Source organism: Limulus polyphemus, unplaced genomic scaffold (genome assembly GCF_000517525.1).
Source record: "Limulus polyphemus unplaced genomic scaffold, Limulus_polyphemus-2.1.2 Scaffold449, whole genome shotgun sequence".
Taxonomy (NCBI): domain Eukaryota; kingdom Metazoa; phylum Arthropoda; class Merostomata; order Xiphosura; family Limulidae; genus Limulus; species Limulus polyphemus.
The window spans coordinates 346,571-374,400 of record NW_013666059.1 but is presented as its reverse complement, the minus strand read 5'-3'; the positions used below and the strand labels follow the sequence as shown (position 1 = coordinate 374,400).

At 31.5% G+C, this 27,830-nt stretch overlaps 1 protein-coding gene across 1 annotated transcript in view; it reads right to left on the bottom strand.

Moving 5' to 3' along the window:
• The window catches only part of LOC106458347 (trafficking protein particle complex subunit 9-like), a 65,787-nt gene that overhangs the window by 4,350 nt on the left and 33,607 nt on the right, over window positions 1–27,830 (bottom strand). The window contains 13 exon segments of the mRNA XM_022384536.1: window positions 957–1,055; window positions 2,551–2,644; window positions 3,920–4,178; window positions 7,951–8,093; window positions 8,610–8,740; window positions 9,347–9,496; window positions 10,038–10,123; window positions 12,019–12,229; window positions 16,061–16,187; window positions 18,790–18,875; window positions 19,995–20,146; window positions 20,828–21,004; window positions 26,985–27,078. Coding sequence (XP_022240244.1) covers window positions 957–1,055; window positions 2,551–2,644; window positions 3,920–4,178; window positions 7,951–8,093; window positions 8,610–8,740; window positions 9,347–9,496; window positions 10,038–10,123; window positions 12,019–12,229; window positions 16,061–16,187; window positions 18,790–18,875; window positions 19,995–20,146; window positions 20,828–21,004; window positions 26,985–27,078 — 1,809 coding nt within the window.

Sequence of the window (27,830 nt, the reverse complement as noted above, 5' to 3'; positions counted from 1 at the left end):
GCTACAGTAAATGCTTTACCATCTGGTATTTGGTATTTCATGTAATAATAATAAAGTGACATTCCAATGCTACAGTAAATGCTTTACCATCTGGTATTTGGTATTTCATGTAATAATAATAATAAAGTGACATTCCAATGCTACAGTAAATGCTTTACCATCTGATATTTGGTATTTCATGTAATAATAATATTAAAGTAACATTCCAATGCTACAGTTAATGCTTTACCATCTGGTATTTGGTATTTCATGTAATGATAATAAAGTGACATTCCAATGTTACAGTAAATGCTTTAACATCTGATATTTGGTATTTCATGTAATAATAATAATAAAGTAACATTCCAATGCTACAGTAAATGCTTTACCATCTGGTAAAGTGACATTCCAATGCTACAGTAAATGCTTTACCATCTGGTAAAGTAACATTCCAATGCTACAGTTAATGCTTTACCATCTGGTATTTGGTATTTCATGTAATATAATAATAAAGTGACATTCCAATGCTACAGTAAATGCTTTACTATCTGGTATTTGGCATTTTCCTTATGATATTTTACAGTAAAGACTTTGACACCTTGTTAATGTTCTGAATTAAAGTGTTTCTACATCATATTTAACAATAACAGTTTTAAACAATAATAAACATTGTAAAAGACCTTAAACAGTATAAAAAAAACATTTATAAGCACAGTATTTTAAATGTGAATCAAAGTCCAAACAGCTAACAACTGAAGCTGGCTGGCTGGCAGGAAAGAACATACAACAAAACCACAAGAATCCCACTAAGCCATAATAAGCATCTGTATTTGAGGATATTGAAATTTGATGTTATAAGAACGTTTCAGATATCGGACAACAAAGCTTTTACAGTATTCGTACCATTTTCTCCCCCACTCTTTCCATAATTATTTCCAATGCTGTATTTTCAGTAGTAACTGGTAACCCACACTTACCTGACAGGTTATGAACAGTAATACTTAATAGCACAAGTTCTCCAACTAAGAAACTCAGTTCTTCTTCAACTTTAAATGGTCTGTCATTCAGTGATATGTCTGGAAAAAGTTCAAGGTAAAAAAACAAAAACACCGATTATAAACCTTACTATTTTGTGGATAATAATACTAGTAAATACTTTCAAGTAATAATTTATTACCATCACCCATTGGTACAAAAGCATGTAGTAAGTGTGTAACAGAACACTGCTACACACAGATAACTATGATGTTGACTTATACCTATAATTAGTAGCTACTAGACTGGTATTTTCTCATAGAAACATTTTCATTCAATAGTTAAAGCTTTTCAGGATTATCAGTTTAAATTATTGGATTATTTTCAGTGCATCCTCAATTGTTACTTTTTACTTAAAGAGTTTTTCCTAAACAAACTGTTTATACATATATTTTTTAATGTAAAACTTTGATCAATTATGACATATAAAATCAAAAGTAGATAACCAGGGGCAAATTGGGCTGCCAAGACACTGAGAAAATTCCCAGCAATTCAATGGAAAAAAATTATTTATTTATTTTTTTGAGTGAAAACTATTTAAATTGGGTGCCAAATTTCCTGATAACAGCTTATAGCACAGCACAGATGCAGCATGGTTGACAGATAAATAGATAATTACACTCTTACAATATTTTTTGTGTGAATCAGTTTCATCTGATGTAACTCTGTGGTCATATAGGTCTATCTTTACTAAGATTGACAATAAAAGTAATAAAAAGTTGGATTGTAAATCAAAATCCTGCACAGCTTATTTTGGTTTGATTTGTAAACCTTACAAATAGTACTAGAACATATTGTAGGCTATGCAACATTAACTACAGTACTCAATACTAGAATACAAGAATAGTACAAGAACATATTATAGGCTATGCAACATAAGTACAGAACCCAATACTACAATATAAGAATAGTACTAGAACATATTATAGGCTATGCAACATTAAGTACAGCACTCAATACTAGAATACAAGAATAGTACTAGAATATATTATAGGCTATGCAACATTAAGTACAGTACCCAATACTATAATACAAGAATAGAATTAGAACTTATTATAGGCTATGCAACATAAGTACAGAGCCCAATACTACAATACAAGAATAGTACTAGAACATATTATAGGCTATGCAACATTAAGTACAGCATCCAATACAAGAATAGTTCTAGAACATATTATAGGCTATGCAACATTAAGTACAGAACCCAATACTACAATACAAGAATAGTACCAGAACATATTATAGGCTATGCAACATTAAGTACAGCACCCAATTCAGTTGTTTCAAGAAACCATCCCTTTGATTACATTGGAGTGCCAGTATAAGAATAATTTTATCGGGCCGTTTATAATCCTCGATCTGCCCCTGAAGATAACTATACTTATTGAACCATAATAATCTACAACTACTACAAACACAATACAGATATTACATTTAACAGTTTCAATAATGATTCATTAATAGAGCTCACTATAATGTTATGAAGGAAGATATGAATATTACAATAACCCTATCAATAGTGATACTTCAACCCACCCCAATGTAAAGGTGACACAAGTATATTGTCCAACATGACCGGTGTCCACATGACATCAGCTATTGATGCACGTCCACTTACTTCCAATGCTGGGTGAGATTTAGTTAAAGAATAATAAAACAATTCACATACTTTTAACGAGTACAGTAAACATTTCTAACCCTTGGGTTGGTAAAAATCACTGATCTTCTTATGAAAAACAAAATCTCATAACACATTTCTAATAACTTAACTACTTTGCAAGACTCTAGCCCTAAACTACTCAATTGGTTTGATGGTAAATTACAACGATATTTGAACAGGCTAAAAATAAGAACCACATATTAATTTGTAGTACCAAACACAGGTTAACAGGTGCATGTAGAAGAATTCTGATGTATTAACCCCAGGTTAGTAGCATGAGAAATGTACAGGTCTCAGGTGAAGATCTCCTACTTAAACTTCTAAATAATATATATATATTTACTGTAATAGTTTCTTCCACAGTATTACAAAATTAAAAGTGATGAAATATTGTAGAACATATGTGATGCAGATATAAAATCTAAGGGCAGTTTAACCAGTCTACATTATGTAATAAGATGAGTATTTCAGACATACTGAAAATAATACGATTTAATTCAGAATATGTATAAATGCAAACTATATGGGCAAGGTCGTCCACTCTAAATATACATCTAAATCAAAACAACTCCAGGGCAGGACAACATTTGGTGAAACCTTACATTAAAAAAATAACTAGTTTAATCCCAACAAAAAATAAACAGGGAGATTAGACAGTATTATAAACACAAAACTAAATAATTGGACAATGTAATTTACAAGTCAGCAGTAAGTAATGTATATGTCTGTATATCAGGCTTATAATGAATTAGCCTACCATTTAGAAATACGCAACATATGTAACAAACATTTCGGTGATCATCTAAAAGAAAATAAAATAACAACAGGTAATATGTTTGCAAATTTTGATAATTAGATACTGAGTTGGATTTTGCACAAATTTCTTGGTAACGTAACCCTCTAACCCCAAAATAGTATGCATGAAATTCCCAGTAGTTTGAACTCAAAATTTGGTAGTTCCAACATCAGGCCATTGGATTTTTACACCCCTGGGTTAGGCTTTGAGGGCCACATGTAAAATTCTGTATGTGAGAACAGCAGGCAGGATTTTCATGGAAGTCAATCCTACTCTTTTCTGAGCAATCATTCTGTAGGTAAAAACATAAATTACCTAACAGGTGTACTCAAATAAATGTTATTGAAGTTTAAAACTCTTTACTAAGTACAACGTTTACTAAGCTGTATAACAAATCACTTATTAGACCGTTTAACAACGCATCATAATATGTACAGCGTAAAGGATATAAGGTGCCACTGTAGATCCACGAGGTTGGCAAGGTGTTGCTTGCATACAATCTCTAACTCAGCTGCTCTTCCATCTCCACCAGCCTTTTCCTCATCCACCTGAAAGGATGCAGCGCTAATGGGGCAACGCTCAACGGGAATGGGTATTCTGCACGTGTCATTTGCCTCAATAAGCATTTGTTTACTAGATGTGTACTGCAGCTCCATTTCGTGGCAAGTGGCATTGAGCACATCAAACACCAGGTAGCAGTGTGAAGAACTGTGGAAATTGAAAACCATGACTATTTATCAAGCAATAACACCAGGTAGACATGGATTGATCTACGTGAAACATATAAATGTTTAGGCAAGCCCAGAAGTGTAGCTCGACTGACGTCCAACATTTCCAAAACTATAAATATGTATATAAAAAATAAATTATTCAGTTTATGCCTGATCAAGCTCTCTGGTTTCTTGTTATCCCCCGTGTGCACTGGTAGAACTCTCTCAGATTTTCCAGCACATACGCACACTGTCAAACTTAGAAGTGGACATCAGGCACCACGCAACTGCTTTGGCTCAAAAGCCAGTGTCGGAGTGTGGTGAAAAGTGTTTTGTCTTACATCATGTGGTTATTAAGACTCACAAGTATAATTTAAAAACTTAATGAAATAATTTTAAAACTACATTGTGTGTTTAAAATATACACATTTTTAAAAAGATTTATTATTTACACAATAATACAATTAAGGCTTTATTTTCATTATTCCTGTTGGTAGGACAGGAGATGCGTAAAGCATTATAAAAGTCAAAGTTTTTAATATTGTAATGCAGTTAGAAATTTTAAAAACTTGTTTTAATGTTAGTGATTTTTATATGGTATCCAGTTTTTTTCTTGCTGCTTAAATTAAAGGAAGTTGAGATGCATGTTTTTTTCTCTGTGATGTATGCATATTTAATTTAGTACCAATATAAGCAGTCTCAAATAGTTAGTGCTGCATATATTTTTCTTTATTTAAAATAGAGATTTTTACTGATGGTCATGTCACATCATGATGGATCCGTAATGATAAAATTTAACACTACATCACTAGGCTTGATAAATATCAGATAGTAGGCAACCCATCTGTCTTTCAAATCCCAAATGTCTACAAATACTAGATGGTAAGTAGCACATCTGCCTTTCTACTTCCAAATATCTAACAGACATTAGATGGTAAGCAGCAGATCTGTCTTTCTACTCCCAAATGTCTACAAATACTAGATGGTAAGTAGCACATCTGCCTTTCTCCTTCCAAATATCTAACAGACATTAGATGGTAAGCAGCAGATCTGTCTTTCTACTCCCAAATATCTAACAGACATTAGATGGTAAGCAGCAGATCTGTCTTTCTACTCCCAAATGTCTACAAATACCAGATGGTAAGTAGCACATCTGCCTTTCTACTTCCAAATATCTAACAGACATTAGATGGTAAGCAGCAGATCTGTCTTTCTACTCCCAAATGTCTACAAATACCAGATGGTAAGTTGCATATCTGCCTTTCTACTCCCAAATATCTAACAGACATTAGATGGTAAGCAGCAGATTTGTCTTCCTACTCCCAAATATCTAACAGACATTAGATGGTAAGCAACAGATCTGTCTTCCTACTCCCAAATATCTAACAGACATTAGATGGTAAGCAGCAGATCTGTGTGTTTTAAACACATAATGTAATTTTAAAATTATTTCATTAAGTTTTTAAAAGTATACTTGTGAGTCTTAATAACCACATGATGTATGACAAAACACTTTTCACCATTTTAAAGCTCCGACACCGGCTTTTGAGCCAAAGCAGTTTCATGGTGTGGTGCCTGATGCCCACTTCCAAGTTCGACAGTGTATTATTTAGAGATAATACAAATTCACTGGATTTAAAGCTATTTTAATTTAACTATTTCATTTGTGCTACATAATTTTCATTTTCTCTTATTCTACTTTTTGTATTCAAATCATTTACTTATTATTTATTACAAATTATATCATATTTCTGATCTAATTACCATTATGTTTGTTTTGTACCTCTGAAAAGTAGAATTTTTAGTTTGCTTGTTGTTAAACACAAAGCTACACAGTGGGCTATATGTGCTGTACCCACCACAGGTATTAACACTCATAATTTTTCAGACTTACCAATGAACCACCAGGGGGCATAAGAATATTTCATTAATCACTACCTTTATTACTGCAAATACACATAAATGATAAGCTTCTTTCATTTTAAAAACAAGCACAGTCAAAAGATAAGAAACAAAATGAAAAGAAGCATGTTTATTAACACTAGAAACACAGATGTTAATCTACTAGTTAACAGCTCAGTAAAATGTTTATACTTTAGGAAAATGCAGAAAAGAAAAGATATATGATCAGTATGTTCTTGGAAATATGTTTACAAAGAAGAAAAAAACGTGCATACATAGCTAACACTGATGAAAATGGGTGTATTTTTACAGTTATAAAACATGAAAATGAACATATATACTCACAGGATACAATAGTATATCATTTAATTTCCAACAACATATAAACATGATGACCACAGATTTTAAAATATACTGACAAAAAACTTTATTTTGTAATGAAAAGTGCTGTATACTAGAGATGAGATTTTAAAAACATAAAACAACCACAAAAAACCACATGGTTGGTAAGTCCTCATAAACATACCACAAGCACATGAATTGACCAAATCCAAGAGAAATCAACCCCAGGTTTGCAGGTTCTCAAACATATCTCTACCCCAATAAATTTTCCCCTTGGACCTACATCTTCCTTAAAAATGATCTTTTTTAAATATAGATTTGAGGAATTCTTTAATGTATAACACGTCTACATATTATAGATGATAGGCAGGTCCTCAGATATTTAAAAAAATACATACACATACCAAATGATAAGCATGTCTTCAAACTTTGTAAAAACACTTACACATACTACAATATGGACAGCTCTCAGAAGCTTTAAAAATCTCTAAATGAAGATTGTGGACAGCTTCTCAGAAGTTTTAAAAATATCTATATGTAGCACAATGAGGACAGCTCCTCAGAAGCTTTAAAAATCTCTAAATGAACCACATTGTGGACAGCTCCTCAGAAGCTTTAAAAATATCTAAATGTACCACAATGTGGACAGCACCTCAGAAGCTTTAAAAATCTCTAAACGTACCACAATGTGGACAGCACCTCAGATGCTTTAAAAACATCTATATCTACCACAATGTGGACAGTTCCTCAGAAGCTTTAAAAATATCTAAATGTACCACAATGTGGACAGCACCTCAGAAGCTTTAAAAATATCTAAATGTACCACATTGTGTACAGCTCCTCAGAAGCTTTAAAAACATCTATATCTACCACAATGTGGACAGTTCCTTAGAAGCTTTAAAAATATCTAAATGTACCACATTGTGGACAGCACCTCAGAAGCTTTAAAAACATCTATATCTACCACAATGTGGAGAGTTCCTTAGAAGCTTTAAAAATATCTAAATGTACCACAATGTGGACAGCACCTCAGAAGCTTTAAAAATATCTAAATGTACCACATTGTGGACAGCTCCTCAGAAGCTTTAAAAATATCTAAATGTACCACAATGCGAACAGCACCTCAGAAGCTTTAAAAACATCTATATCTTCCACAATGTGGACAGCTCCTCAGAAGCTTTAAAAACGTCTACACATACTAAGTGGTAAATTAAAAATCAAAATTCTAAACCAGTGGCTTTCAGATATTTCTCCATGGATCACTGCAAGTCTACATGGAGATTTTAGCCAGTTTGCAATTTGATTGAAAAACAAAAATGTGTGTTTTAAAATATAGATACTGAAGTATACTGTTTTACAATGAAATTTAAAGTTAATATTGTACGAAGCAGTCTGTGAAATTTGGGGATCGGAACTACATGTTCCTTAGTTGGAAAGTGGGTGGGACCACTGTTATAAATCTTTAAATGTTGTTCTCTTTGTATATTTTTTTTCTTTACACATCTACACAATACTGAGAAACTTACACTTCTGCAGGAAGAACATCCCATTTTGTAATCACAACTGAAGGTATGACTTCCACAGTGATAGCTATAGCACACTGTCGACAGTAATCTGTCTTACCTCCCGGACCACCAGAGTACTGAAGTTGTAATACTACTTCGACTGTCTGTAACGGGATGTAAAACATAAAACAAGCAATAAAAACGTGTACATTTCTTTCATTTCGTCAAGTAGCTCTATTTAGCTTGTTAACTTTACTATTACATAAAAAACTCAAAATATAAAATATTATTTTTCTCGTTGTTGCAACAAAATTGTTAACTGTGAAATGTCTGACAACTCCTCTAAAGTATATTATAATAAAAAAATATAAAATTTCTTTCAGTCCAGAACTACTGCTTATATTATTATCCTAGGTTGGGAAGACATAAAAAAGAAAAACATATTCCTTGAAACATCACTGGCTAAAACAATTTTTATTTTACAGATAAAACTTGGTCAAACATTCTGAAGAAGCAACAAAATAGGCACACACACACACACACACACACACATATATATTATTGAGGCAGTAAATTATTTTTATATTTAAAATTTAAATGACTGTTAATATAAAATAAATGAAAAACATATTTTACAGGAAGTAGTTAGATATAAAAATTATAACTGTCCGAATTCGTACTTTAGGTGGATAAGGTTCTGGGCTTGCAATACTTGAAATTTTTCTACGTTGCGGCGTGTCTAACAGGGAGGAGTTTGAAGAAGTTCTGGAGCTCAGACCTTTACTGGATCCATGAGCAGGTGATCCAGTTTCTACAAACAAAACCAAAAACTATGTACACAAACAGTATCTAATGAAAGACTGAAGAAAGAATACTTTTGCAATATTCATCACAACAAAAACATTATAACTCTTTGTATGTGAATCATTTAACAGCAAAGTGTATAATATAAAAACATGACGACAATATAATACAGGCCCAAGACGTTTTCTGCTAACTGTTAGTTAGATAAGACCAGTTTATAAGTTACCAAGAATCAGCCAACAGCACATAACAGTCTATAATTTTTGTGCAGATTGAAAGCGTCAAGAATATTTAACTCTTTAAATCCAAGCGGAAACTACCTGGATCCAGCCAAAAATCCCAATTTACTCATTGGATGGTAATAGCACCCAATAACATTTTATGTCTCTTTGGCTGAAAACTAATTCAAACCATGTTATTATTCACGTTTTATAAATAGACCAGAAATTATTAGAACATGCAGAATTATTAGAACATGCAAAAAATTATAAGTTTAAAAGAGTTCATAAGACCATACAAATATTGTGTGGTTTAGAACAATTTATAATATAATTAATATTCATGTCTTTACTAATAAGATGTTAAAGTCCTAAGAGAGACAAATTCAGCTAACCAGATTTGTCTGAAAGTGGTTCTTTAGGTGATAAAACAAAGTCTCCCAGGGCACGGATGTAGAGCGTGAAGCTGGCCGAGTTTCCAGGGAGGATTGGAAGCTGAGTATCTAGGTTTTCTTTGCTCCAAGTGAAGAATGTTTCTTGAGTGGCTGAACAAAGATATATTTTTTGTATATTATATAACTTCATATTTTCAAAATGATAAAATTAAAGTAATTATATCAAATATTTAAAAGTAGATATCTCTACAAGACAGAAGTATGGGATTAATTTTCAAATTTACATTTAATCAGCTATATAAAATGATTTATAGTTATTTTTGTATATAGGATACGCTATTCAGAAAATACGAATCTTAAGTTTAAAAAGAAAAACTATGCTTTTAAATGTGTTAATAAAACAATATTTGTAAGCCTTTTATTTCAATAATGTCATTGCAGGCTGTTATAAGTAAACTACTACTGAATACGATTTTAATAAATCATAATCACTCAGTATGTACAACTATATATTAAGTCACTACTTACAATTATGAATTAGTTTATAATAAAAATTGACTGATTACCTACTTTCAGACTAAAGTATCATGGGTTGCTTTGTGCTAAAGAATGTAATTCTGAAGAAAAAAATTAATACCAGATAAAACTAAAAACTCAATTTTTATGAAAAAAGCATAGTAACCGAGCTAACCTTTATCTAGTTTACTGTGCAAACCAATATCTACTTTCTCCACTGGTTCACAGCCTGAGTTGGTCAGTGTGATCGTAGACTCTTGGCTGTAATTCAAATTTATAACCATGCAATGTAAGTAAATGTCAATATGCCTGTACAGATAATGAATCCTGTACTAAAGAACACATTTACTCTTGTGATACACATTTAAACACTTACATATAATCTTACCAAAACATTTTCAATATCAAAAACTCAATGTGCAAAAGACTCATATTCACATTATTACTATACTTATGATAAGTATGGCTAAGATATATACTTCACAATGGAAAACTAACATTATATTAGAAGTCCTAGAATGGTGATCATGACTTTATATAAGGGCAAAAATACCCCTTTTTTCGTGAAAAGTATTGTATACTAGAAATATTTTCTCAGTGGTCAAATATTTTAACATGTAAAATGATAAATAAACTTTAGTAATTCTAAAAGATCCAGTAATACTTTCTCTAAAGATTTCAGAAATATTTTGATTCTACAGTTGATTTTCTAACTAACTTAAGGTATAAGAGAACATACTTTAAGTTTTGTTAAAACCACCAGTTACATTCTAACAGCCAGCTACAAGTTATTAGAAGCTTGTTACTGTATTTTATCGAACAATACCAAGATTTTGAGAAAAATTGATATTGAAATAGGAACAAAACAGGCATACAACACACACACACACACACACACATATTACCGAGACAATAATATATGTGTTTGTGTGCCTACTTTGTACCTCTTTTTAAACTATTTTGTAACACTAAAAACATCCTGTTGTGTAAAAAAAAAACAATCTATCGATTAGTATTTCTCGATTACACAATTTCAGTATTTTTAATATTGCAAAAATTAAAAAAATGTTGTTATCAAATAAGTTGAAAACCTAACGTAATTCTCAGGAAGTAGTCAGATAAAAGGTTATAACTGTATATACTTTAGTTGGATAGGATTCTTTCTCAATACATTATGTAATAGCTATTGAATTATTGAACTTTAATAATACTCTCCTGTTTTGTCAAGCTAACAATTAGAAATAACTAAGTACGTGCAACCATGTCTAAATTGTAAACAAAACACTAGATACATATAACAGTTAGATAACTGCAATTGGAAAAAAAAAACGTGAATTTTTTAACATTATTTTGAAAAAGCAATAGACCTGAATGACAAATATGAAGAACTATAGTGGTTTGAACTAAACCAAGGTTTGAAAACAGAATAAAATGACCCGTTTTACATCTATACTTACTGCTATAAATATGGAGGCAAATTACTGTAACATATATTTACCGATTTTTGTAAAAAAAATAAATCTATAATAGTAGGACATTTTCAAAACTACAATACCTTATGAAAAATAAAACTATGAATGCTGATAAGTTTTGAACAGAAGTTTCTTTTGAATATTACAAAAACAAGGAGTTATTTAATGCCAGATTGTTGATGATAAAACTTCACAAAAATTGCACTGCCATAGAGAGCTAAACATAGCTACTAACTCGATTCTGGGAGGTACAAGTCAGTCTTAATATATTCTAACCATTGGGAGCAGTGTTATGTGAAGTACGCAGAGATATAGGATTGTATAGTGAAGTATTTAGTAATATGTAAGAGTAATAGAAAATAAGCAAAGCTTCACAGCCTTTATTATCACATACAGTGTAAATGTGATGTAGAGCTCTACAGAACTAACTGTTAACACACTATTGTTATTAATATAAACTTTAATTTCTTTTCATTATGTCAACTGGTGGTTGAAAAGGGGCACCAAATATAGAACTACTACAGTGCCCCATTTTTAGCGTTTTCAAGCTTATATTCAAAATGATGAAAAAAGCCATAATCCTCAAGTGACACCAATAGTACGAGAAACGTCTATTTCACAAGATGAACTATTGTCAGAAAAAGAATTCATTTTGCTAATGACATTAAAAAAAGATCAATATACCTTTCTCCTGCAAACATCGTAACAGCAGCAGTGACAACTACATGACTTGTATCAGTAAGAGAAGAAAAAGTACTGGCTTTAGGAAGAGAAGTGACTAGCTCAAGTTGTGGTAAGGCAGGCAAAACTTCAATGCTGTAAAAAGGCTTCTTGATTGCAGGCAGATCTCTAAGTCGACAATTACTCTTTACTCCAAGGACATGAGTGGTGTAACCTGGAAATAAAAGTTGTTTGAAGCTTACTCTAATGATGCCATTACCCCATCCTTTCTCAAAGTATTTAGCTTTCTTTTAAAATTAAAATGCTATTAATTCCTAGCTGTATGGGAAACTAGTGCCAAATGTAGTTATAACCCCTATTCTGAACTTGCATACTTTCATATCTTTAATAGTCATCACACACCACTAAACTAAAGTCTTCTGTCTCCCAGCTGTTGTCTCATTCTTACTTATTATCCATAGCCCTCCTGTACCAACAAACTTATTCTTAACAACTGAAACTTCCATATGTCAAACTTAACTTGAAATTCTCTCCAAGTCAATTGTACATTACTTTCCGGGCAAATTTCTTGTTCTTTTAATTTTTTTTATTATTCCTTAACTAAAAATTCTGTAAGCAAATTTTCTCTATACCACAAACTTAAAATGTACTTTTTACTTTTGTATCTCAAACAGCTACGTTGCATTTTATTACATGCACTACAAAATATTGTGGCAATCAACAAATGCAACTGACAAAAGAATGTATGAATAGCATTACCGTATATTTACAAGTTGAGAAATCATACAATCTGTGAACCAAGCAGCTAGTAGTTGAATAATAAACAACCCACAAGCTAAGCCTGAGTTAAGAGGCAGTTACAGCTTTCTATGCTTAATTCACAGTCACATTTCTAAGATAGTAAGATGATACATTGAAGAAACACCACAAACCAAGAAAGCAGTTAAAAATAACAGACTTCTGGAAATAATTTTGTTTTTTTTTCATTATATTCAATTTTTATTTTAGAAAATATTATGTTTTATACAAAACAATAAATATATTAACCAACTAAGTAGTTATGGAGACAAACAAGCTTATTTACTAATATAAATACATATGCAAAAGTACCTTTTTACATCTCCTTACAAATTACTCACATTTTTGTTAACTTAAATGTTCTATATCTCAATGTTTTCCAACTTTGGGAAGTTCTACTGATAATAACTGATCCTTTTATGACATCTTTAATTCTTCTCTATCATTTAAGCTTATTCTAGACTAAAATCCACAATCAGTAGTAGGTGACCTTTCCCATCACCTGTAAACCCTCTTGTACAAAAAAACATTCTACACTGTTGTATCAGCAGTATGAACTAATCATGCCCTATTTCACAAAGCTGGTTCAGAAACTGAATGATTATAGTAACACCAGGCAACAAAAACATTTTCTCGACTGCTAGAAAAATGTAACTGTTTTTAAGTAATTTAACAACGTTGATTCTAAAAATGATGTTGAAAATTATTGATCATCTCGAGTTATGACAGACTTATTCAAAATATTTTATACATCGTTAAAATAACTTTTTTTAATAATTTTATTTATCCTTTACAAATCGCATTTAAGAATGTTAAAAACAATATATAATAGCAATACCAGTTTAAAAAAGCAATCAGTATAATACAGTTATACACTGAAAAAAACAGTCCATGTTCAAAACTTGGTATTATTTTTTTTTATATTGTGTATGTTCTCAGTTTCACTCTGTAAGAACCAATAGTAATCTCCCATCATTTCAGGATTCCATCGTCCTTGATACCGCTGTTCCATTGTAAATATCTTGGTTGAAGAACTCATCATGCTCATCTCTCACTGCAGCTAGATCCTTTGGAATTCTAAATGGGAGTGTAAGAAGTGTATCTTTAGTGACATCCTATACCCAATTTACCTGTAGTTCTCGAACATATCATTCAGACAGATATCTGAAACCATTACCATCTTTGTTCATTCCTTTTACGTAATTCTTCATGAGTCCCAGTTTATCGGCTGTCCCTCAGACACACAAAGCAACAATGTTTGGTATACCCACTCTGCAGGCCTAGCAGGAGTGCAATAACTTTTAGATTACCCCTTATGTTCTACCTATGGTGATCATATTTGATGGCCTAAAGTAAAATCTGCATTATTTTATATGTTTCTTTCATGTTCACAGCATGAGCAACAGGAATCGATGGGTTAGTGTTCCCGCTGTGCAAAAGTACAGCATCCAGGCTAACTTTAGATGAGTCGATAAAAAGTTTCCGTTCTTGAGGACAATGTTCAGTACTTAATGGTTCCCTAAGTTCATCAACAGTTGTACAGAAACACAAAGTATCTTTCATGCTGTAGTGAGAAGCAATACTTTGATGGCGACTTCGGTAAATTGAAACTCTTGCTCACGGAGCTAATAAAATTCCATTACTGTAAACGAGAGCCAAGAAGTTCCCCATGCTGCTTTGATAGAGACAAGTCACGAATCAGATCATTTAACTCTTGTGTGATCAGATGAGGCAGATTATGTTGAGGTATCACAGGAATAGAATTAGTAGATGAAGAGAATGAAGATAATTCATTGTCTTCTTCACAGGATAACTCTTCTGTTTCCCAACTTCCTGGTGGATGTGGCAGTGGAAGATCATCCCCATGAGGTACTGGTTTCATTGCAGATGCAACATCTGGATATTTAATGTATTGTTTAGTTTTTACTGAATATCTAGAAACATTAGAACCAGAAATATAACAGTCAGTTAGATGATCTTTGGGTTAATGTCATATCATGGGAACTGCAAATGGCATACTTGCTCTCTTCTTATTCAGCCACTGTGTTAAGCCAGATGTGCAAACTGTATAATACACATGGGAAGCCCAAAGTTTTTTCTTGGTCACCAATTTTACACCAAAAATAGTGGTAGTAAGCTACCTTTACCTTGTGTGTGATGTTTTTCTTAAGTTAAACTGTAATATATTTTCCACTAATGTAGCAGAACCTGTTTGGGTAATTTTTGCACTTTCAGACTTTACTTGAACTGGAGGTAGCCAGTATTTCAAATGATTTTCTAAAAAATATAAAAGAATTTATACTTACAGAACTAGAGTTTAAAAGATTTTAAAAACAAAGTTTTGTGGAATTTGATTATATTGTGGGTATGACGCAAGGAAGAAGATCAGACTTTGTGTTGACTGTGGGCGGAGTGAGGCGAAGTGACCAACTGACTGAGTGAGAAGCGACAGAAAGAGAGGTACAGTCAAGGGACTTCTCAAATGTTCTAGGAAACTGAGCACCTGAGGGTTTCAGGATTCCCAGGAAGAGCAAGTAAGCATGGGAATGAAGCAAAAGTGGTGCAATTCTCTACAATTATATCGAGAACAAATAACATATATATACAATATATTTAGAATTTTACATCAATACAATACAGTCAATGTTTAAAGTTATCAAAAATGTATGCCTTTTACCCATTAAACCATCCAAGTAAACTTAATTTCATAGCATAAATGTATTGTACTGAGTTGATGGCATGGTATTTCACATGGTGCTGATAAAAATAATGAGCTATTACAATTATTCAAAATCTAGAGGTGATGAATAAATTATGACATTTTTTAAATCAGAACTATCAAATCACCCCAAATCACTTCAGTTTCCTCCAGTAGCAAATTTGTTGTTGTCCAGTGTAACCAATCCTTCCAAACATCTGTAACCTTCTTATACCAACATACATATCCTTAACAAAATTGTACCATCAGTAATAACTAATTATTCCCACCATGTGAAATTCTTTTGTGTAAAGAAAGTTAACCATCAGAAACAACTGACTCTCCCACATTTGTTATTTTTCTGTACAAACAAAATTCACTTTATTTTAACAATGATGTACTTCTATACCATTACCATGATCACATCCTAGATGGAAATCCGAAGCTCTTTCAATCGAGCTGTTAACTATTCATTACTCCATTCTATTCTCCTATGGACAAATCAGGAACTGTAATTACCCTGTACTACAAATTTTAGCTCATTCCTACCTAGTATTTGTAATTCTCCTGTCCCACGAGGTGTACCTAGTAAATTAACTGGATAAGGACCAGATTCAGCAGGAAGCGAAAGGCATGCTGGAAAACTTTCAAAAGCTATACCATCAGCTAGAAGTCCCTAAAAATGGCAAGCAAATGCACCATTGTGATGTTATTTTTGTAAAGACTTACTTTTAAGAATAAATTGCTTTAGCCTGTTGTAAGTGTCTTAAAATGTTTATTAACTCACAAGATAAAAATCTTAATCTAGGAACACAACTTACTGCAAACATCTTTTTATAATTATGTTATTTTACATATACTAGCATTTAGATTAAAATTTCCAAATAAAAAATATTACATTTTAATAAATATATTTAAAAATTAACTACTTCGTGCTTATGTTTACAACTTTTGGTACCAATCTCTAACATAAGGCTTTTTCAGTAGTAAACCTACAAATGACAAACACTGAGAAAAAGGATGAAGAGAAAAATATCAGAGGATCAGATTTTTAATATTCTTCTCAAATATAACCTTATCTAATGAAAGAAAAGTCAACAATAAATGATTGACTGAATTCCTTTTTTGTCACATTTTCTAATAAAGCTTAAGAAAGCAAAGAAAAATATAAAGTTCATGAGTTGAGAAATAATTTGCTTATTACTTTGCAATAAGAATGACCATAATATGTCTTCCCAGAATATTTTGCTATAGTTTCTTGAATTGCATGCAAAGCTACTCGAGGGCTATCTGTGTCAGTTAGCACTAATTTGGAAGTGATAGACTAGAGGTAAGGCAGCTAGTTGATTTAGTTTGTTTGAATTTCACGGAAAGCTACACGAAGACTATCTGCACTAGCCATCCCTAATTTAGCAGTGAAAGACTAGAGGGAAGGCAGCTAGTCATCACCACCCACCGCCAACTCTTGGGCTACTCTTTTACCAACGAATAGTGGGATTGACCATCACATTATAACACCTACACGGCTGAAAGGGTGGGCATGTTTGGTGGGACAGGGATTCAAATTTGCAAACCTCAGATTGTGACTTGAGCAAACCTAACCACCTGGCCATGCCAGGCCTAAGGCAGCACCATCCACAGCTAACTTTTTGGCTACCATAATTGAACAGTGGGATTAGACCATCATTCATATAACACATCCATCACCCCAAAGTGCAGAATGTTTTTTTTTTATTGATAGTAACAGGTTGTGAACCACAGTTGATAATATCTGTTTTCATAAGAAAAAATATGCAAGCTTACATATTTGTTTCGACCTTTTAATTCCAGCCTCCTTTAAACGTAACCTAACACTCAGTCCCCTCAATAGAGCACATATCTATTCTGACTTCCTCTTTCTTCATAATGAAATAACCACTTTATAGAATATTCTAATAAACAACAGCTATTCCTTGCATTTTATTCAAGCCTTAACATGCAAATTCCTTTCTCACAAGATTGAACCCTCAATGAAACCATACACTGTAGACAAGTACCCTTTAAGACTGATCATCCCTTTTTTAGGTAAACAATTTCATAGTGAAGTCACAAATTTTAATAATAATTAAAACTTTTTATCCAACAGGTTAAACTACAAATGATATTTAAATCACATTTCAAGATCCAAAATCTATTCATGTCTAAAGACCAATTACCAACTCCTATGTGTTCCAGGATTATGTATAAATACATGTATGGCTGTAATGCACATTGGCAACACTATACGCACATTACACTTGCGAACATATGGGAGTATCAAACAGAACTGATAAATAACTATCAAGTCCTACAGGCTCTGCAATTTGCACACATAGTGAAAACAACAACCACCTCATCTTGATTTAAAATTTCAATTAAAGAAATTTCATCTATTATAAATAAACTCCCAACTTTAAATAATAATACAACTTTGCTACAATTAAGTCTGTTTTGTTTGTTTGTTTGTTACGGATTTCCTGCAAAGCTACACGAGGGCTATCTGCACTAGCAGTCCCTAATTTAACAGTGTAAGACTAGAGGGAAGGCAGCTAGTCATCACAACCCAATGCCAACTCTTGGGCTACTCTTTTGCCAATGAATAGCGGGATTGACCGTCACATTATAACGCCCCGACGGCTGAAAGAGCGAGCATGTTTGGTTGGACAGGGTTTCGAACCCGCGACCCACAGATTGCGAGTCAAGCTCCCTAACCACCTGGCAATGCTGGGCCAAGTCTGTTCTGAATAACTTGTGCAGTACTGTTACAATTATTGAACTATCCTATCCTCTTTTGTTTTAATTAACGTCATCCTTTTACTCTGTACTTTAATTCCTCTTTACAAATTGTTAGAACTTTAGTAATTTTTTACCTAATATTTTATCTTGTCCAATATAGCTTGTTGAAGGTGGAATCTGTACATTCCAAAACGTTCAAAAATTAAATGTTTGTTATTGTCACACACGTATAAAATGTTTATTGTTGTTGCCATCATACAATTATTTATAATTCAACTTTGAATCATGTCAAATTTTGTGTAATTATATAGGTATTTCCATTATGAGAAGGACATCACCAAGGGAAAAAAGTGTCACTCCCTCCCCCACCCAAGTCCAGAAAGGGTTAATTATGTTTTGTTAGCTAACTACTGCTAGAAGAGCAAATAAACACTTGATTATTAATTATCTGAGTAAAGTTCAAACCAAACATTTACAATGAGAAGTTTAGTATCCATTTAGAACCCAATTATTACTGGACCTACCATATGTGTGACTTTCAGCTCGAATGGAAGAGGATTAAAAACTTGTAAGGCCACTTCGCAAACGTTTCCTTCAATCCATTTAAAATCTAAAACAGATACAGATATTAAACGTTAAAGAGGAGTTAAGCCTTCAACGTATTACAAATGGCTGAAATATGAGAAGTAATAAGAATAAACTTGAGTATTCTATATTCTTAAACTTTTGTTTCAAAGAAAATTTAACTAAACTTAGTGAAAGATATCTTTTTTATGATACTTGCAAGGTCATAGTATGATTTCACACATTCCTTAAAATCTGTGTTTTACTATTCAGAATTAGGATCCAAAAAGCTTAAGATACTGTACATATTATGAAACTTAATTTTCATGATAAAAGCTTAAAAATAAACTACCAAGAAATTATAGATTCTCAAAGTTCTATTCAACAAAAACTTCACCCTTTTAGCTGTATAAATAAACTCTGGTCGATTGTATGGTAACTAATTCTTTCCTGTCCACAACTTTATACCCTTTTCATCAAGTTTTGAGAGGGAAAAAAAAATTACTTGCACACACACATACAAGCAAACAAGCGTTTCAATTCGACTGATCAGAATTCAGACCTGTTCTTGAAAACTACCAAGATTTGTATTTGAAAGCAGGAACAAATTATTACTTACAATTATTTCAGGTCTTTTCATTTAGAAATCAGCTACATTAACAAACAAACAACAGACATACACATAGGAAACACAGTACAATACAGTTAGGAATTTCAGTAATATAAATTTCCATCTTATTATTTTCTAATAAAACACTTTTAGCTGTGGTACTTAACAACCTCTAATGTAAAGTCTATTTGTGTGAGCAAAAACCATCTGAAGGAATATAGAAGTCTTGCATAAAAAATAAGCAATGCCCAAGAATCAGTTAATTTGTCTTTTACGAGACTAAGTCAAAGTTCAGAATTCCTACAATAACTAAAAGCCAGAAAAGAATGATAAAGAAAACACTAAAATAGCAGAAGCCAAAATTCAAGCAATGAGATTGTAGATATGTATCCTTTTATAATCTTTACCACCAAATGGTACAAGGGGTTTCCTTATTTAGTTGTTGTTTTAACATCATCTATCTATGTAACATATCCTAAATTTAATTTCACCTAATACTACAAAACAGGCATTTTCTGATGTAAGTAAGTTGTTTAATTTTTATACGTTACTCACCAACTTTGGAATCATTCTTTTGTGCTCTATCAGTATTGGATAAAATTGGAGAGAAAATAAAAGGACTGGAAGGTTTAGATACTGATTTAAACCGTATACTTTTCTTTTTAACTGGTCTTAAATGAGGAGCCATGTTCTGTAGCTTGAAAGACCTGTAAAAAAGATAGTGACAGTGTATATTTTATAGATAGAAAACACAATTTGTTTAAAAATATTCTTGTCCAAAACGTATCACAAAGAATCTTTTTTATTAAATAAATATAGAGCACAAAGCAAAAATTAACATGACATTATTCTAAAAATATCTTTACCTTTAATATTAAGTATTATATGAAATAATAAAACTTAAGTTTTGCTTTAAAATATTTGCCCCTCAAGTAAATGCTAATGAAAATGTTAAATTAAGGTGATAAAATACCTAGCTTTCAAGTTGAGTTAATCAACTTAGTAAGTTGAGATTAAAACTGTCTACTCCTCATGAAGGCACTAATAAAACTGAAATATATGTTGATGTTAAAACTATATGAAGTAAGTAATAACTATAAGAAGTCGTTAATCAAAACAACAGTTAAGAATTCATCTCTCTAACAGTAAGACAGATGCTAATAAAACGGGTACCTTAAGGATCCATTTATTTGACAAAAGCATGCATAGTTAAATGTTCCAGTAGCTGTTACAATACATACTTGTTTTTATGCTCATGTTAAAACAATTTCGTGTGAAATTTATAATTATTGATACAAAATGTTTAGAAACCTCATCATACAGAACTTTCAAATTACTCTGTTATTCTAGTGAACATATAACCTAACTACAACAACAAAAAAACTCACTTGACTTTAGGAAGGTTAAGTAGGTTTACCGGAGGTATAATGTAACCATTATCTAGAGCTAGAGGGACTGGGGCCCCTTCACACTTCGATGTCAGTGATTCCAACTGAGCACAAAACTCTCGTCTGTCGGATAGTGGCAAGTGATCTAACATGGTGTGCAGCAGGAATGTCATATGTCTAAATGTGCAAGTTGAAAATAATATATACCTTAATAGTACAACTCAAAATTTCATACTAAACATGTACCCTGCATATTAAAATTTAATGGTTTTAAAATGGTTAAATACAGTGTTAAGTTTCTGTGAATTTCGACCAAAGCTACTCAAGAGCTATTTGGACTAGTCATCCATAATTTAGAAGCGATAGACTAGAGGGAAGGCAGATAGACAACACCACCCTTCACCAACTGTTGTGATACTCTTCTACCAAAGAATAGTGGGATTGATCGTCACATTATAATACACCCATGGATGAAAGGGCAAGCACGTTCGGTGACGGGATTCAATCCCACTACCCAAAGATTATAAGTGAAGCTCTCTAACCATCATGCCATATCAGACCTACAGATTTAACAGAATAACAATTATAATAAAACTGTAAAGTTGCATTCAATTAAGTTAACCCATTCATTACACAGAGAAAAAATTAGAACATACTACAGGTGTGTCTGAATAAACCACAAAATTTGATCGCATTAAAATAGATATTAAATCCACTATAATTATTTAACAGCTGTTAGGCTTAAAAAATGTTTTCATTATTTTATCTTTTTAAATTTAATTCTTTGCCTAAAATACACTTTCAAACTATCTAAATCATGGCCAGTGTTTGTACAGTTTTCATAGATTGATGACATTTATTTTGGTAGAAAGAACTTCTATCAGTTCTGTTTCCTTAAGGTAAAATTTCCCGTAACCCTAAAACGTAACTATATATATGCTATAAATTTGGCTACAGATACCAGATTCTATTATGCAGTGAAAAAGTTACTTCTTTTCTGTTTCTTACCAAAAAGAAAACTCAACTGGACATCAAATGTACTACTAAAATAGTGACATTAATATTTTTAGAGGCCACTTTCTGTGTCTTTTTCAACATCAGGAGATTAACCTAGGACAAGAGAGATAACTTGGGGTCATGAAAAAAAAGCTCAGAAAACAAGAAAATTTCATGACTTCTATATCTGTTGATGGAATATTTCATGTCCCTCAAACTTTATTAGAAGCTTCAAGAAACGGCATAATAATAATTCCAGTTTTTTTTAAGTAAATCAACGTACTAAATCTCCCATACTAAGCAGAGATTTCTGGTAAATATAAATCATAAAGAAACCTGTAAAATACAAATTTTGTTCCTATTTTCTTCTGCTCTAGTAAAAGAAAAGTTAGTATGTATAAATTTTTAAAAAAAATCAGAAGTATTGAACAGAAGCAAAAGTGTTAAATTCAGCTCACGTATCTTAAACTTGCCTGGTAATAATAATAATAAAAAAATAAGGAAGACTGTCTATTAATAAATATTACAGTCCTTCATGTTCAGTATACACCATCATACTGATAACTTCATATGACCCTGTTGGTTACTATAGCTTTAATACTTTTGATTTTAATTAGCTCAGACTAGCAATGTTACACGTGCAATAATATGACATTTTTCAAACTATACTGTCCATAGACATCAAATATTCATAATTTAGAAACTAAGTCAAATGTTTTATAATTTTAAATTACAAAATTGGATATTAATTATTAGCAAATTCACAGTAGCAAGAATTTGATTGTGACCTAAATTGCATTTTATGAACTTTTACCTGCAATAACATGAGGCCGCAATAACTTCCATACAGATCAGAGGTCATTATAGTTCAGTGGCACACTGTAAAAATGTTTCAGTTTAGCCAGCGAAACACTCTGTTTTTTTAATAGAAAAACAGTACAATTCAGTAAATACAAATTAACTTTAAATGTCCAACTTTGTAAACAAAGAATCAAGATATGGCATCAAGCCCACAAACAGCCCTCATGGACTATTTATGTTGGGGCTGTTTTAGCTCTCGTGCATTTTTCATACATGAAGAACTGAATATACTACAGCAAATTTTTATATGTTTCAATGTTACCGTTTCTCTAAAATGATAACCTGATTCACTTAACTTATAGGTATCTTAGTCCTTATGTCCATTAATTTCTGTCTTTTGCTAGTTATTGAATGAATGAAACTCTCGTTGTTTCACCACTCTGTTAGACCTATATTTAACATTTCAAGTTTGTCAGATAATGAGAACCATGTGAAACAAACTAATTTATTATGTAACAAAAAGTAAAATTAAAAAATTTTACAACACCACATGTCATACAAGTTATTAGACTAGTTAAATACGGTACATATTTTCAATAAATTAAGGGATATTTTTTAAAAGTAAAGTTTTAATACCAATGACTGCTTCTTTATACATTACTATTACACAATTCTGACTGAAATAAGCAATAACGCTCATATTTAAACAAAAAATAAATCATAACAGATAAATAAAGAATTATATCCAATAAGAGGTCATGCTTTTTAACCGTATAACAACCAGAATGCATCTTTTAGGTGTTACGGATACATCTACGTATCAAATTTCAAAATTTGAATAAACATAATTCCAATGAAATTTCAACAATTTTTAGCTGAAAATATTTTCAAATTGATATCTAATTATCTTGTAAAATTTATTTAGTCTAATTTCCAATTTTCATTTCCGTGCAGCTCCAGGAGTCTTTCCTGTAAAGAACATATTTATAATCATTTAAGACTATTTCTGCCCATCCAGAAGTATAGGTTTATATTTTCAAGGTATGATAGTATCATTACAAACTATCATCTCTTGAGAAATATAGTGATTCATGTCTTGTCTCTTATGTGATTTTCAATCTTTGTTAGCACGTAGTCTGAACAATAATACTGATAAAGCTAAGCTTTCAAAATAGCTATAGCCAATGTTAAAATAGGATTGGATAGAGCAGATTATAAACTATTTTTATATATCAACATGGAGTAAATAAATTGGGTTGTTCATTAATTTATGATTTCTTGAAATAATAAACTAACAGGAGCTCCTATAAGGTTGAATAAAGGAATCAAATTGGAAGTAGTGCCTTGAAAGAAACCACATATATTGGAGTTTTTTATAGTCTCTTTAAATGTTTTTTCAATGTTAAATATATTTTATTGTTAAATTATACGTTTGAAAGTTAAAGAACTTTTCTTCTATGACACAGCAAAAGGTAAGCTTAGTTAGGTTTAGTGAGGTATGGTGGGCAACAATAAAACATTTAGATGATTCAAATCCTTATTTCTTGAGCATTATTGTTAAGTTTATCATGTTGAAACATCTGAATAAAAAACATATTAATTAAAAAGAAAACTATACTTCTCAGATATAAATTGATTTCGACCAAGAATGTTGTTTGAAAAAATCATAATATCTCTCCTGAAAAATGAGATGGTGATCCCATTTTGAAGAGTGAGGTCATAGGTCACCAACAAATCTTTGTCAATTTTCAGTGTATTTTTTTTCAATGATATCAATCAAGTTTAGGTTGACTGAATATATAAAATATAACTTTCTGATCAACAGTAAAAAAAATATTAAATTTTAAGATGAAAGTGATTTTAATGATGTTTTCTTAAATGTCTCGCAACAAACTTTTGTGAATTTCTCTAATTACAAAATGATAGAAATACTAAATCAAGTTATTTTAATCTTTTGTAACTGAAACTAGATACTATTTAGTTAATATGTACTAAGTTTTCTGTAGTCTGGTTAAGTAATTCCACAGTGAAAAGGAAAAAATTGGGGAAGAAATTGAATGACTAAGATTTCAATACTTTATGTTGAGTTTATTTTGAATAAAATATTTCTAGCAAAAACTTCTGTCTGACAAAAAATCAATTCAAATTATGATTTTATGTCAGCCAGAATAATACTACTTTTTAAAAAAATCCAATACTTATGTTAATTAAGTAATAAACTTAAAATTTTTATCATATGCAGAATGCAGTTGGCAAAAAAAAAAGGTGTTGTGTGTGCCATGCAGGAAAGACAAAAAGTTGTGTGGAAGTATGGGAGTTCTAGGAGAAAGGTGTAAAGATATAAATAAACACTTACAAGATCTTTTGGGAGTGAATATTTTCTCAACACCCTAAAGTCTCTTCTTCCACATAAAAATTTTGAACACTGTGCACAGACACAGCTTCAAAAAAGGGTAAAATTTGCACCCTGCATATATAGAGTGGAGGCTTTACCCATAGATAGCTTTTCATGGTTTTTAACATACGAAGTTAATGCTGAACAATGAGCAATACTGAACAATGTGTTCATTTTAACCCTTTCGAAATGGGTCACAGGTGAAAGGTCATGTCATCTCCTTTGTTGACTCGCATTCAAAATTTTACTGAAATACTATTTCATGAATTTATGTCAATAAGTTTGGTATCAAACTGTAGATTATAAATTTTAGAACTATACATTACTCAATTTGTTGATTTAAATGTAAATATTAAAAAACACAGATAAACATTGATTTTTGTGTGTCACGTGGTATTTTGAATGCAGCACTGGTTCAAATTAGATGTTTGTGAAGTCAAAATACTAAGTCTATAGTTTCATACGAATTAGAAACTCAAATTACAGATATTGATAAGCTAGAATATAAAATAAGAAGGTCTTATCTTTTCAATTTGATAAGATATTGCTCATATAATAAATCAAACACAGTGGCACCCTGCCACCTCTTTCCATTTTTGGAAACACTCCTTTATATACATTTACTTCTATATATGACATTAATAACCAATTGGAAGCTTAGAATGTCCCCCTAGTGGTTTTCTTAGCCTTTCTAATGTTCCTTCCAACATTTCTTTCTTCTGAACCAAGATTTCAATGAAGTAGGCTGTGTCTTTAGTCTGCTCGAAATTTCATATTTTTTTAGACCCAAATAAAACTTACTAAGCTTGATAAATTATAGAATTCTATGGTATTGATATAGTAATTTGATTTTTTAGTTATTCAAATGTATATATAAAACCTTAGAAAATTTTTGTTTCATACCCTACAGATGCAAAATTTTTAAATGCTTAGCAACCAAAGTCAAGCAACAACCGAGTACAGAGATCGTAACTACAAGATACAATTGTATGCTTTACTTCTATATTTGCTGTTCTATGTTTTAGGAACAATAACTTTAAGAACTTGTATCAAAATAGCAATAATCTATATACATATATAATGTATAATAATTAAAATGTGACTGTATTTTACAAAATACTAGTCGACTAAAACACAGCCAAGACAAGTTACTTTGTACAGACCAAAGGTTACCTTTATGTTATTTGACACGGTAACATGAGTGCACGTGAGCCGCGTCGTTGTATCTTCTGTATTGTTAGCCAGGCACGGGTGAAAGGTCAATATAATAAATATATATATAAATGTATAATGATATGAGATTTAAGCCATTCAATCTAGAATGAAAGAGGCATAATTAATGTTTATTTCCTAATTTTTTATGGTGGTTGCGAGATCGATCAAATTTACCGAACCCGTACAAAGATTAGTTACTGATAATAACAGATAAAATATAAAGTTTTTTCCTTATGAAATGTTTAATAACTATCCAGACATTATAAAGATTTCTCATGTGAAATTTCAAAATTTTCTGATGCATAAAAGTATTTTTAATCTTAAAATGAAAATTACTTTGCATGATAGATAGGCAAGATGTAAAAAGAAAAAAAAAAGGCACGAAGGAAACATTGCTTTCCAAATCTTAAGATTTAATAAAAAAAAAAAAGATATTTTGCATATCAAAGCATTGTAATGTTTACTGATAATCTGCCAAATTTTGTTAACATTTGCTTACTAATTTAAAATTTATAGCATGAAAACTATAACAAGCACAAAATGGTTATGAGGTCAGTCCCAGGGACAGAGCTCGAGCTGAAAGAGTTAATGACAGTTTTGTTAATGCCTGAATAAAAATTACATTTTATTTTTTTTACACTGAAACTAAGGAATTAGTACCATCTATAATGATTTGGTAAACTTAACAGATTACAGATGTTCTACATTACAAACAAAATAAATTGTTTAACATATGATAGATGAACATACCTGACAGCAAGAGCTTGATTTCCCATACTTCTTGCTGTTCCCACCAATTCTTGCAATATATGAACCTGGATAACCGGCCAACCTTGAAGGGCATCTAAAAAAATATATATTCCTTATTGTTGATGTACGGTCAAAATTTCAAATTTACAGATACAAATGAAGTATCACAGTTTAATACCAATGTCAATGATGATACGGGTACTTCAATATGATAAGCAAGGAAATGAGAAATCACACTCCCAATTCTTATTTTTCATTCAGGTTAAAATGTTATTGTCAGAACTTTATGACACATTTAAGAAACCATAATTTCAAAAATTGCACTCTATCCAAGCAGTAGCATTTACCACTCTTGCTATTAAAAACAGATAAAATGTTATATTTCTCATTATCAATGATAAAAAAAAAATTGATATTTGTTATTGATAACGCAAAAGGCATAAAACGCATTGATTAGCAGTGAAGTAAAAGACATTCCTATACTGTGAAACAATTTCAATAATCCTTCTCACTGATTGTATATATATATATATGTTCAAGATTTCTTTTTTCACAAAGATGAAATTGAAAAGAGAATCTGTGATGTAGAGGCCTAATGTATTCCTTGATTGACCGTACACTCCACTGTGGACTGCAGTTTCACCAATTGAAGGCTCATCAGCACAGCTTGGGTCACCAAACCCAAGAAATACCTTTAGATATCCTATAATGGTGAAGTGTTTATAATATCTATGGGGGTTTGAGTCCGTTAGGTTACTATATGGTGAAGTGTATATAATATCTATGGGGGTTTGACCAATTGAAGGCTCATCAGCACAGCTTGGGTCACCAAACCCAAGAAATACC